A 13,127-nucleotide genomic window follows, 5' to 3' on the forward strand; every position below is an offset into this window, starting at 1 on the left:
GGAGCAGCTGTGTGTGTGTGCATGTGTGGTAGAGAAGGATCTGGCTGGGATGTGTGTGTGTAACAGCCAATGCTGACGAAAAGGCAGAAAATAAACACGGGGCTCATGGGGAGTATTGTAATCCCAACTTCCTGTCACAGTCAGCGCCTATTTACAGCCAACAATGGCAAGGCACAGCCTGTTCACGCACACACAAACGGATTGGTTTACTTTATTTTTCAGTGTTGAGGGGGAGAAAGAATGGGTGACCATGTGCTCTAAACACAGCTTCAGTTGCCGCGGCTGGGATTACGAGAAGTTGTTGTCTGCTTCCAACTATTAATTTGAGCATTCTTTGTATTAGCTGCATGTGTGAGTGCAGCCGACCGCGTACACAATTTTAGTTGGCTTCACTCCCGACTATCAGACTGCAGTGAGCCAGGGTCACACAGTGTCAGCACAGTGACAAATACTGGCCTTTGGGATTCGTCCATATGTATGCTAATTATACACTCAGTTTATTAGGTACACCTGGCTAAAACTAAAGCAGTCTAGTGCACATCCCTTAATGAATCGTACCGTCATGAAGGTTATAATATTCCGGTTTTGTTTAAACTCATTTAGAGAGACATTGTTTCAGCTTCATGGTCATTTTGGAGGCGGTGGTCTGTGGCGCTGATGAATAGTGAAAAGTATTTATGATGTTTTGTCCATCTCAGTTACATTAATGAGGCAGATTTTCTATTAACAAGGCTGTTTTATTATTGTGAGGATCCACTGAGCAGTTCAAGTTTAAAATGTGAACCTTTATGCCAATGACGCCGTGGTGGGAGAGGAAGTTTAGTCTTTACCTCGTGTGGATGAATGTCTGTGGAGGAGAAGATCCTTATTTTAGTCTCTTGGATCTCTTTCATATATCCTCTGCCTCAAAGATTACAGATGGAATCAAAAACAACATGCTCCTTCGCACAAAGTCAAATAGTAAACTGTAGGAAAAGGTTGCATGTTGCTCATTTAAACAGTTTAATAACTCACTAGTGAGGAGTGAGAAGTGGCGGAGGCGATGTCGCACAGTTTCTTAACTTCGAGTGGTTTTTCACCGTTCAGCGGTCCTACTTTTATTTAGGTTTACCTAATAAACTCATATCTATCTTGTATCATGTTTTAGTAAGTGTGGCATTTCAGAAGTTGATAAAAATGCAGTATGTCATGAAATTTGCTCCAGTTGGAATGATGCTGTAAAAATAAATTGCTCTGAGAAACGTTTGTTTGTTTGTTTGTTTGTTTGTTTGTTTTCCAACCTTGCAATCCGTATTCATATTGGACCCATATGTGGGCCCTAGCACAGCCTGCTGACTTTTCATCATCAACTAATTCGATCACAATCCTGTTGTGGTTTTAATTCTGCTTGACTTCCTGCCTGTCTCTATCCGTCCCCTCGCTCCCAACCGTTTCTCTCCCCTCCTTCCATGCCCTTGTGAGTGTCTCCCCTAGAGCAAAAATTACATGCTGCTTTGTGCCTGGCGTAAACAATGTTTTCAACAGTGCAGGCCTGTCCTGTCTCTCTCTGTCTCTCCCTCTCTCTCACCCTCTCCCATCGCCTCAGGGGATGAGTGGAGGGAGCGCAGGGAGGAGAGTTGGGATAAAGAGGGGGGAGGTGGATTGATGAGAAAAAGAGAGCGAGGTATGAGTAGGATAAAGGGAGAAGAGGAGGAGGAGGAGGGTCGAAGATTGAAAAAGAGCAACAGTCTGTTCCCAGAGCACAAACGGCCCAACCAGTCTGTGTAATAAGCATAATAAGAGGGGGTGAAGGGTGACACCTCCCCACCACCAAACACACACAAACACACACACACACACAGCCGTCTGGATAACTACCATTCAGTGTAATGATAGTCAATGGGCTCTGATTAACTCAGCATTACCTACATACCCTGAAGCCCCTATCTTTGTCAGCACACTTCACTTAACTTGTGCCAGCAGACACATGCTGGAGGAAGGGAAAGCCGAGCCTAGTGCTTTAAAAGCAGGTAGGCATGCAGACACGATGAGTAAATGTGCAGTCTGGTTAAATCTTGTGTTTAATAGCAAGGCGTAGTGTTGAAAGGAAAGGTGGTGGTTTTTGGTGAGCATGGCACACAAGCTTGTTATCTCCCCGACGGACAAACACACACCATCTTTGTTCCTTTCTTGCTCTTTATATCTTCCTATTTCCTTCGCTCTGTCTCCCTCAGCGTGTGAGGCTTGGCAGCCAGGGATCTAGAGGTTTCATAAAGTGGATGTGGATCTGGGTAAGAAAGCGGAGAGATGTTACATAAAGAGCTGTAGCCGGACAAAGGTTAATAAAAATGGAGCCTTGTACTGTAGGCAGGAGCCACGGGAGAGAGAGAAAGCTTGGAGAGAAAAAAAAAACAGAGAATGGCCATTACATAAACAGATAAAGATGGGGGGAATTATTGGTGGCTTTGCTTTGGTGTTACATAAAGAGATATGTCCATCTAGCAAAAATGAATAACAGCATGTGTTGTTGTGTGACACTTGTCTGACAAAATCTGAACCTGAAATATACTTTTGTTTCTAATTCCTGACCTTCGTTTAAATATAAATTAGTGAAGGTTTCTCACACACACACACACACACACACACCTGTATCATGCATCTGCTCACACATGTGCCCTTACACACCATTTACATCCAGTCTGTTAATGCTGCATACATTGACCTCTGATCTCTTAATTGTCTGTTTATCCCTTCACACTGCTGATCCACAGCTCAGTCCATCCACTGCCTCTCATCTGTCTGTTTTCTCTCTTTTTCATACCCTTTCTCCCTCCTCTTCCTCCTGCGCCCTCACTTACTGGGTCTGCTTTGTGCAAATGTCATACAACACTCTGTAATATCTATCATTAGAAGGGGGGGGGGGGCGACATGAAAGACTCGTGCTTATTAAAGTGTGTGCTTGAGTGTGCAGGCGCATCTGTCATGGTCTCAATGACTGCAGGATCAAAATAATATTGTAAAATGAGGTGTCCATTTTAAATTAAAGGTGTCAGTGTTGTTAAAATAATTACATAAGATAATATGCTGTCAGTTATTTAACCCTGATATGTCTTTCCAGTTGTCTTTACATTCATTAGGCATGTGTGAGCTAGCTAGCGTCCTCTCGTGATGTATTTATTATTCACCATGTCTGCTCTTCTCTTTTTTACCAGATACTACTACAACAAGAGGATCCTCCATAAGACCAAAGGCAAGAGGTTCACCTATAAGTTCAACTTCAATAAACTGGTTTTGGTCAACTACCCCTTCATCGATATGGGCTCCACTGGTAAGCCTGGACAGTCTGGCTCTGTGTGTGTCTGTGTGTCTGTGTGTGTTCAGATATCTCCTAATCCCACAATAGGATAGTGTGATTATATAGGATTACACAGCAGAACATTGTATATTATTTTTCTCAGTATTCTCCTTCTCTTTATTCTCTCCGTCCCTCCCTCCCTCCTTCCCTTCACATCTCCAGGAAGCAGCGTTCCTCAGAGCGCCCCTCCTGTCCCCACCGGTGCAGGGACCCACTTCCGCTTCCCTCCTTCAACTCCCTCCGAAGTCCTCTCCCCCAACGAGGACTTGCGCAGCCCTGGCGGCATGTTCAGCTCGGTGGCCCGACGAATGGCCCGCGGCTCCGTCAGCGATTGCAGCGATGGCACCTCTGTCAATTCTGAGATTGAGGAGGGCAACGCAGGAGCAGGAGAGGAGAGGGGAGAGAGGGGCGTGAGTGGAGGAGGAGGAGGACCTGGTGGTGGAGGAGGAGGTTATCGAAGTATCATCCACCCCCGTCTGTCTCATGAAACCCTGTTCCGTATGTATGGAGGACCAGGTAACCCCGCTGGGCACCCGGGCTCCCGCGGCCCCACAGGCCACCGGATCCACCCAGACTCCCTGTCGCCCTTCCCTGTGTCCCCTCTGCCAGGACCAGGAGGAGCTGGCCTCTTAGCCCCTCCTCTGTCCCCAGCGCTCTCCATGACCCCGACATCTCACCTCCCTTACACTCCTTCACCCACCCTTTCCCCCATGTTAGGCTCCCACTTCTCCTTCAACCCAGAGGACATGAAGCGCTACCTGCAGGCCCACACTCAGTCAGTATACAACTACGGCCTCAGCCCCAGAGCTTTCCTCCAGTACCCCAACATCGTCATCCCTCAGCCACACCGGCCCGCTGCAGACAAGGCCGGTCTGACCGGAGAGAGAGGCGAGAGGGCGGAGAGGGCAGCGACGGCAGGGGGAGGAGAGAGGGGAGGCGAGCGGCATCACCATCCATCTCTGGCTCACTCTGCCCACCACCACCCGCATCCACCTCACTCTGCCCACCCTCACCCCCATTCTCATCCCATGCATCACCCACTCCACCTGGGTGAAGAGCCTCCACACATGTCTCCCTTCAAGTTCAAGCTGCAGCCACCACCACCGGGCAGGAAGCAGAGGGACAGTCAAAGCCAGAGTAAACCCCGGCAGAGCTCCATGTCCTCAGGTTCAGGATCTGGGTCCATGTCTTCTACCTCTGGCCTGGGATCCTCGCTGTCATTTGGTAGTGACCTGAGCTCAGCCAGCGGCTCAGGCCTCATCTCTGCCTCCTCCTCAACGCAGTCCCTAAACAGTGCAGGACTTCCCAAGATAAAGGTGAGATACATAGACCCCCCCCCCCCGCCCCCATCTGGTGATTATGCCAGGAATTTCTTATAGAGGAAATGTCTGCACGATCTCTTCTTTAAGTATAAAGCATTAAAGGTCCAGTGTGTAACATTTAGGAGGATCAATTGGCAGAAATGGAATATAATATTCATAGGTATGTTTTTATTTGTGTATACTCACCAGAAAATAAGAATTTTCAGAGGGTGCGGGTCCTCTTCTACAGAGTTTGCCATGTTAAACTGTAGTTTCTCTCATGCTTGGAAGGCAAGTGGTATTTAGTTAGTTTCAATCTGCAACTTCACCACTAGATGCCACTAAATTGTACACACTGGTCCTTTAAAAAATGACACTTGTGAATTTAATCTATATAACACTTCATTGTCAGACTTTGTCCTAAAGCAAATTTGTTTTTAATGAAGCAATATTTTGAATAATTGATGTTAAAAAAAAAAAAATAACTAAACTAAATAAACTAAAATACTAATATACTAATTCATTCTTCATCTTTGTCTCTGTTCCTATTTGCCCAGGTGGAGCCCATCTCTGACATCGAGTCAGAGGAAGAGGTGGAGGTGACTGACATTAGTGACGAGGATCCAGATGAGAGAGATGAGGAATATGAGCTGTTCTCCCCTCGCCACTCCAGACTCCCTAACCACCACCACCACCACCACCACCATCACCGCCTCAATAACGGCACAGCTGCCCCACAACATCAACACCATCCTGATGAAGACCTGGACGAGGATGTCTTCAAAGCCCCTGCTCCACCTCCACCTGGCCTGATGCCTTTCTTCACCTCACAGCACATACACTCCAATGTGCATCGTGGGCTGGCTACCCTCAAGAGTGAACCCACCGAACCAGGGGACAGTAACACACCCCCACCTCAGACGGGCTCGGCGGGATCTCCTCAGACGAAGTGCATCCCCCTCAAGCTGCGCTTCAAGAGGCGCTGGAGCGAAGACCAGCGCATGGAGGCCTCACAGGAGGAGTCGGACGACAAGAAAGTACGACCAGAGGAGGAGAGGGAAAGAGAGAGGCAGAGTAATGGGCGGATGGAGATGGAAGAGGATGGGACAGGCAGTGGAGAAGGGGACAGCCCTCCCCCATTGGCGTACGAGGGCTCTTTAGCCACACCGTTGAGGGTGAGCGCTGAGCTGCATCGTGCCACTGCACAGCTGTCTCTGGAGAACAAAGACTGCTGATGAGAGACGCAGCCCAAACACTACTGCTCCACTAGCACTGGAGGTGGCACAGGAGTATGTAAATGGTTCCTCTTTAATCCCTCTCCTTCACTGACAAACTAGATTCCTGAAACCTCCAGTGAACTGAGAGCACAGTCCAACATACACACATATAAAACACCTCAGAGACAGTCTGACTCGTGTTCTGTCAGATCCCCCATCAATCCTCTGTCTGGATCAGGGCTCTTCTGGGACTCATCCTTTGGGAGGTGGGACTCACTCCGACTCAGCCATCCCAGGCACAGTGACTGTAACAAGGCTGAAATCAGAGGGAGGCTCCCTTATGAAACTTGACTCCCAAGTTCACCTCCCACCTGGCCAGTGAACCTCCAGATGCCCTGCCCCAGTAGCACCGCCTAGCTCCCGCCTTCAGGCCCCATCAGTAGAATCCGCAGCCAGTCAGCACTTTCCTCAGGGGACACAAACTCCCTTACAGCCCAGCAACACACCTACGATGACGATGTGCACACCCTCCCCTATGCTACTTCTCCTATAAGCTGACGGGACGTTGATAAGTGCCTGTATCTAAAACCCACAGCCCTGGAGTGACACGGAAGAGAGCAAAGGAGCTGGAGTGGACTGCTACGAGTAATCAATTAACTCGTGAAACCCTTGTAAATGTTGGCAGATACTGAAAAATCATGGTGGGAGGGAGAGGAGTGTGTCTTCAAGACTGAAGAGTGGGGCTGTTGGGTGTCGTCTGACTGACTCTTAAACCTGGCCCACTCCACTCAGGGAAGCCTATTGCTGTATGTTTTATTGGAATCATGCACAAAAACACACACAAGCAAAAAACAAAACAAGACAAAAACAGCCGTCAGCGAAGGGGACTCACGTTGGAAGCATTGCTTATGGACACCTAACAATGTTCACTGCAACGCAAAGACTCACACATCCACACTTACACGGACTTTGACTCTGGCACACTGTTCTCTCAGAGCTTTTGACTTTTGTATAACCTTCCTTCTGTCTCTCTCCTGTCCTGCCCCCTCTTTCTCTTGCGGACCACCTGTGGAAAGATCATGACTCCACTCACAGAAATAATTTTAACCCCAGGGAGATGTGAGGAGAGGAAAAAGAGAAGAATGAAGAAGTACTTCATTGTAGAGGAAGGACTGCTGAGGGGGGACCAAGAGGGGAAAGCAGCAGGGGAAGGAAGGTTTGAGGGGTTCCAGGAACCGTTAACTAGCCTTCTCACCTCACCTAACATGGCTTGTATACTGAAAATAGTTTCTCTCAAGTCCCAGCAGCACAGAATCCTAGTTCACCAGCTAAAGCTCCTCTAACAATCATAGATAGTGTTAAAATAAACCAGCAAAGACACACACACACACACACGCGCGTGCACGACACTGCCTTTAGCTTTTAAACATCCCTCTCTCTCTCGCGCTGCGTGTCAGGACCACCAGCTCTCCCTGTAGTGACGTCATCCTCAGGTCCTGAGAGTGTGTGAGACTGCCAGGCCTGTTAACTACATGAGTGTGGGAGCCTGAGAGAGCAGGGAACATCATAGACCTCACACACACACACACACACACACTGCCTCTCTATGCCTTGTTTTTATAGCATGTATAAAAGTGCAAACTGAGCTCTAATAACACACATACAGACTATATCTTTATATATTCTAAATGAAATTATTAAAAAAAAAAAAGTGAGATTTTAAAAGAACCATAGCATTTTAATGACATTGATTCAGGATTTTTTTGTAAGTGGATTATTTTGAGTGGTAAAGACGCGTCATGCCACTCACAAGGTAATGTGATACGGAGGGGCGGGTGGGCAGAATGATGAGGGGATGGGGTCCGGGTTTCTCTTGTACATTTGTTTCATAGACAAGCCAGAGAAAAACAGCACAGGCCAGACTTACCAGAACAAGACCAGCGAGAGAGGGAAAAAAAACAAACAAAAAAAAAAAACAGGACTCGAACAGACTGCTAATGATTCAGATGTGTGGTTCACTGCTGTTCACTTCATTGGCAGTAGCTTTGCCCTTTTAGCACGCAGCACTCTGCTCTTTCCTGTCTGTACAGTCTAGCTCAGCTCAGTGGGGTTCTCCCCGGCCTGAGCGCTCCTGGCCCCAGGCCACCTCTCCAGGCCCTCGGTGTGTGTGTGTGTGCGCGTGTGTGTGTGCGTGGGAATTAGCTCATGGGTTATTAGTGAAATAGTTATCCTGTCTTTTCTGCCAGTTAGCATAATGCTCAAAAGTTCAGCTCTGGATTGGGGCAAGGGAGAGAGAGGGGGTTAATCATTACTGTAAGAAAAGTCGGACATGTGAGGCCTCTGTCCTGAAAGGCCCTCTCCTCAAACTATGCACATTCACACATACACACAAACGTTTCAACATCCTGGAGCTTTTTTTTCGTCTCTGCGGCCAGTTCGTCCGATTGGTTGAGGGAGCCGCGTTGACCAGCCGTCTGTCCCTGCCTGGCCAGCGACAAGACGGATCTATAGCAGCGGACTGTGAGATAGATGGCCTCCAGGCGCTCTGTGTAGCTGAGCTGATTGAATTTCCTCATCAGACCCCTGTGGTCTGGACTGGAGCATGTCACAACACACACACACACACACACACACACGCACACACACCAAGTCCTGTGTATGTATTTGAACTGACAGCTGCCTTACTACTACTACTACTTGTCATATCTCAGCAACAGATGAGGCATCAGCCTTACCTGCTCTGCACTCTCTCTCTCTCTCTTCTTTCTGTTTCATTTTTCCTCGCTGTGTTTCAGGCGTTGTCTGACTTCCTGCTAACCGCGGCGTGATCTGACTCGGTCATGGTATTGCAGGGTAAAAAGATTGATTGGACTCTGATTGTAACACAGGCTCTCTCTCATCCTGTTTCAGGCCTCTACAGTCAAAGAACGGTAGATAAACAGCACAAAGATTACATTTCTCTATCAAAAGAATAAAAGTTTCTCAGTTTATTTTTCTGATGTCGATATTGCTATTGATTATTGTTGTTGTTATTGTTCTCATTGGGTTATTTACCTCTCCACCTGGCATTATTATTATTCCATGGCTCTGTTAGCTGTTGCTTTTTATGTTGTGTACATCACTTTGGATGATGTGAAACCCCCCCCCCCTCCAACTCCATTCCCTGTTTTAAACCTTAAAGCCCCCAAATCAGAGACCTTTTTCTTGTCTTTAGTTTTTACAAATGTAATATAACTAAAATGTGTAATATTAATTTTGATGCTGACAGAGAAATAACATCGGGGACTGAGCGGGAAGGGCAGCGGCGGAGGATTTTATTTAGGCGCAGTGGGGGAGTGATTTTATCTTTTTTGTCATCGTATTGTAATTTTTATTTTATAATGTTACTTTTTTCTCTCTCTTGCTCTTGTATATTTTTCTTTTTTTGGGGAAGGGGGGGTTGTATCATTTTAAAAGAAGAAAAAAGATGTGTATTGTTTGACTGTGTAAAGGTCTTTCTTCTCCCTCTTTCAGTCTCTCTTCTTTCGCCTCGTCTCCCCCGAGCAGTTACATAACACTCAGATGGAGAGATGAGAGTTAATACCATGATGTAACACATTGAATTTCTCCACTTCTTTCGTGTTTTTTTTTTTTTTTTCCAAACTTGTAATTAAGCTGTAATCAGGGTTAATTAAAACTGGTTAAAACCCAATATGAATATCTCTGTGTTTGTTTATGTCTGCTCTTCCTTCATTCATCCATATTTATTAATGGCACATAATCAGACAGGGGAGTTTTATTATTTGTAAACAAAGAGATTAACCCCTGACATTTTGTCTCGTCAACAACAAGCCGACAGTCATATGAGGCCTTGTGGTATTGCTGTGGCTTCTGCACAATGAAATGACACAAAACAACACTTTACTTTAAAGTCACACCCACAACGGTGCTTTCTAGAAGGAATATCTTAAAGCAAAAGTTTAACATTTAAGGGGAAAGTCGCGAGTTACGAGAAGATACCACAGTAAGATCTTCTCTTATAACTCTTCACCAGGAAGTGAGTTCCTAAAATGTCAAACTACTCTTTTAAAGGACAGTCTAGTAAATAGTTTTATCTTTTTGCATGTACATTTTTTCAAATTGAAAGATATTTTATTTGTCTCTCAAGCAATTTGAGGCGAGCTGCTTCATAAAACATGAAAACTCCCCATCGTACATAAAACAAAACAACCTAACAACACAAAACAAATATTTGTGAAGTAGACAAAAGATGTTCCAATCCATTCATATTGTAAAGTCAGCCTTCTAAGAAAACCGTTCCCTGCTGATGATATTGCATAATATTTAATTGTAAAAGAGGAAGAGCAGCCTTTTATCCTCGCCCTCATGATGCCTGATGGTTGTGTGGATGAACACACACACACACACATATCTGCCGTGATGCAGAGGCCTCTGAGGTTGTACGTTTAGCAGTGATAAAGAAAAGCACTTTGTCTGCCGAGCTGCTGCCCACTCACCCACATAATGCTTGCACAAGGCTCGCCCATTTACCTTTTAACGTGACGTCAGTACGAGCTCTCTTGTCTTAAGCGCATTTACAGCCACATTGTATGTAAGAGGAGGAGGAGATCGGTTGCTCACCCTTGAGTGGCCCTTGTAGATTTTTAATGTCTCATGTAAAATAAATAAAAAACACACATCACCACAAAACAGTCTCAACCTACATATATATGTATATATTAATTTCAATAATGCCTTTAACAAATAACAGTTTGCTTGCTGACCATTTCGTTTAATAAATAAAATAATGTCTGAAGTATGAGGTTTGATACTGAATCATGTTTCATTGTTTTTAATTAACTTTAAGGTTGTTTTTGTCCACTGAAAACCCTTTATAGACAGAACAACTTGTGACAGGATAAATTCTATAAACAAGTTTATAAGGAATGTCTTTAACCTCAACAACTACACCAACACTTTTCTGGGAATGTATCATTAACTGTATTTTCTATAGAAATTTTTTGTACTCTGCAGCAAAGACACAGAATCAATAATAGAGCCACTATAGAGTCTATCTTCAAGTCTATCTTAATGATTAATAATTGAATTCTATAAGGCTTCTGAGTGCATTGAAAGAGTGATTAGTGGGTGTAATCATTCCTCCTCTCCATGCTGGATGTGAAGTGATCCCTTCCTAACATGAACGCACTAAAGCCGCATTCCCCTGTTAATGCAAAAGTTCAACTTAAAGCTTAAAGCAGTTTCAGTTAATCAAATCAAATGGGTATCTTTTGAATTCAGTCTTTTTAAAACAACCTTTTCCTACTTTCCCCCTGACAGTGTTTCCTTACTGAGAAATGGTTGGAGGGACTGTAAAAGATATCTTTACTAACTCAGACTACTGACGCTTCATTTTAACTTTGAGTGAATATTAGAAAACATTTTTTCCTCTGAAGGTTGTGGATTTTGTCCTCCACCTCTTACAGAGTAATTACATCAGTGGCCTAAATGAAGAGGAGGAATAATTAAGTTAATACTATAATAGTATTAAAACAGATTTGACAAAACAATGGTTGCCAACATGTGGGTGGGGTCCCTGAAGGGGGTCATTAGATAAATCAAAGGGTCACAAGATCCTTAATGGAAAAGGAAAGAAGGAAAATGTTGAGCTACTGCTCAAATTTACATTCTTATATATAACTTTTCTCTATTGTCTGTGAAATACTGTAAAGTTTTACCTCCTCAGGCCTCTGACAGACAGACTCACATGACACGATATGATGGAGGAGAAAATCACTCTTTAGTTGAACTGCAGTCACACACACATTCAACCTGTGAGGAGAGAGAACTGTGTTTCATTTTAAAGCAGGGCTTTAAAGGATGTCAGCGTGCGGCCTATGACTCATGTAACCTGGTTTTACCTTCTTTGACCTTGCTGAGGGTCACTGTATATGTGTGTGTGTAAAGATTTCTGGCCCTCGCCAGGTGCTCCATTCACAGCAGAGGAGAGAGAGAGAAAGAGAAAGAGACCACAGGAACCACTGTACTCTCTCACCTGTGCCACATCCCTCTCCCTTCGCTTCCTCCGAGCGCCTGCTTTCGCAGAAACTTGCGCAGAGCTAGCTCTGTGCTCCATATATAACCACAACCTATGCATTATGCACGCTGCACAGCAAGAAGCCTTTCTGAATGCACAAACACACATACACACGCACACACATGCACACGCACACACAGCTGTTGCATCTTCTGTATGGTGACATAGGAGGCATGCTAGTAAGTTCACCACATCCTCCACCATACAGAGAAAAGCTGCACCACACAGGAGTGAGCGACGGCACTTTGTCACACAGCACAGGCGATTGTGTGCGCACATTGATGTGGTTTGTTTGAAACTCTTGTACTTGTATTTCCTTTTCCTCCTTCCTTCCCGCCAATCTTTCTGTTCGACACATTTGACCCAAAAGAAATGCCATGTTCATTTTTCTCTCTTTAAGGGGACTGAAGTGTCAGTGGCTGAGCTGACGTGTAAAAGGGTCAATAAGACATATTGAAGCAGGTCTAACTTGGCATTATTATACACAATCAGGACAAAAATGGTTTACTTTGCTTCCTCTGCTTAGTCATTTCACAATGATTGTCTCCCCCTGTTGTTGGAATAGTGAACTACAGCTTGAAGATGATTTGAAGTGCTCTATTTCTTCATGCCGATAACTGTGTGATACATTTCTTTCTTTCACTCACTTGCCGATGAGATGATGAGATTTAACAGGAATTAATAGTTTGTTCTTGTTTAGATTAGTTTGTTTCTGCAGCTTTAAGTCAGTTCTTAATGAACAATAAGTCAGTGACTGGTAACACTTGCTTCATCCAACTAAAACGTAATCATAAAGTAAACAAATCATATGTATAAAACATTGAGCTGAGATTCTTTCTCATTAAATTAGTGGTTCCCAAAGAGGTTGCCTTAAGAATGTGCTGAGAGGACCACAAGACTTGTTCATTTAAATGTTTTATTGTACATTTTTATAATAAAAAGAGGGTGACAATTACATAAACTACAAAAAATAAGCTATAAACCTAAAGATCACTATGTTAAAAACCCTGTTAAATGTGCAGTTGTGAAAGTTTAACTTAGATTTGTGGGTGAGATCCAATACAAAGTAAATACCAGGGACCAGTGTACCATCTATACAGATCATTTTCATCAACAAGAACTTTATACAGCTTGGAGCAGTATACAACACTAACTCACGTCATAGACTGAGGGAGTGTAAAGGGGGTGTATTCTCATTC

General features: G+C 44.6%; 1 protein-coding gene across 1 annotated transcript in view; it reads left to right on the forward strand.

The window, feature by feature from the left end:
* The window catches only part of erfl3 (Ets2 repressor factor like 3), a gene marked incomplete at its 5' end in the record, with an annotated part of 15,157 nt that extends 5,614 nt beyond the window's left edge, over positions 1-9,543 (forward strand). The window contains 3 exon segments of the mRNA XM_035672594.1: positions 3,192-3,307; positions 3,497-4,650; positions 5,193-9,543. Of these exon segments, the coding sequence (XP_035528487.1) occupies positions 3,192-3,307; positions 3,497-4,650; positions 5,193-5,870 (1,948 nt within the window).
* Between the last annotated feature and the right edge of the window lie 3,584 nt (positions 9,544-13,127).

This window comes from Morone saxatilis, unplaced genomic scaffold, assembly GCF_004916995.1.
Source record: "Morone saxatilis isolate NCDOM2014 unplaced genomic scaffold, NCSU_SB_2.0 Contig24, whole genome shotgun sequence".
Taxonomy (NCBI): Eukaryota; Metazoa; Chordata; class Actinopteri; family Moronidae; genus Morone; species Morone saxatilis.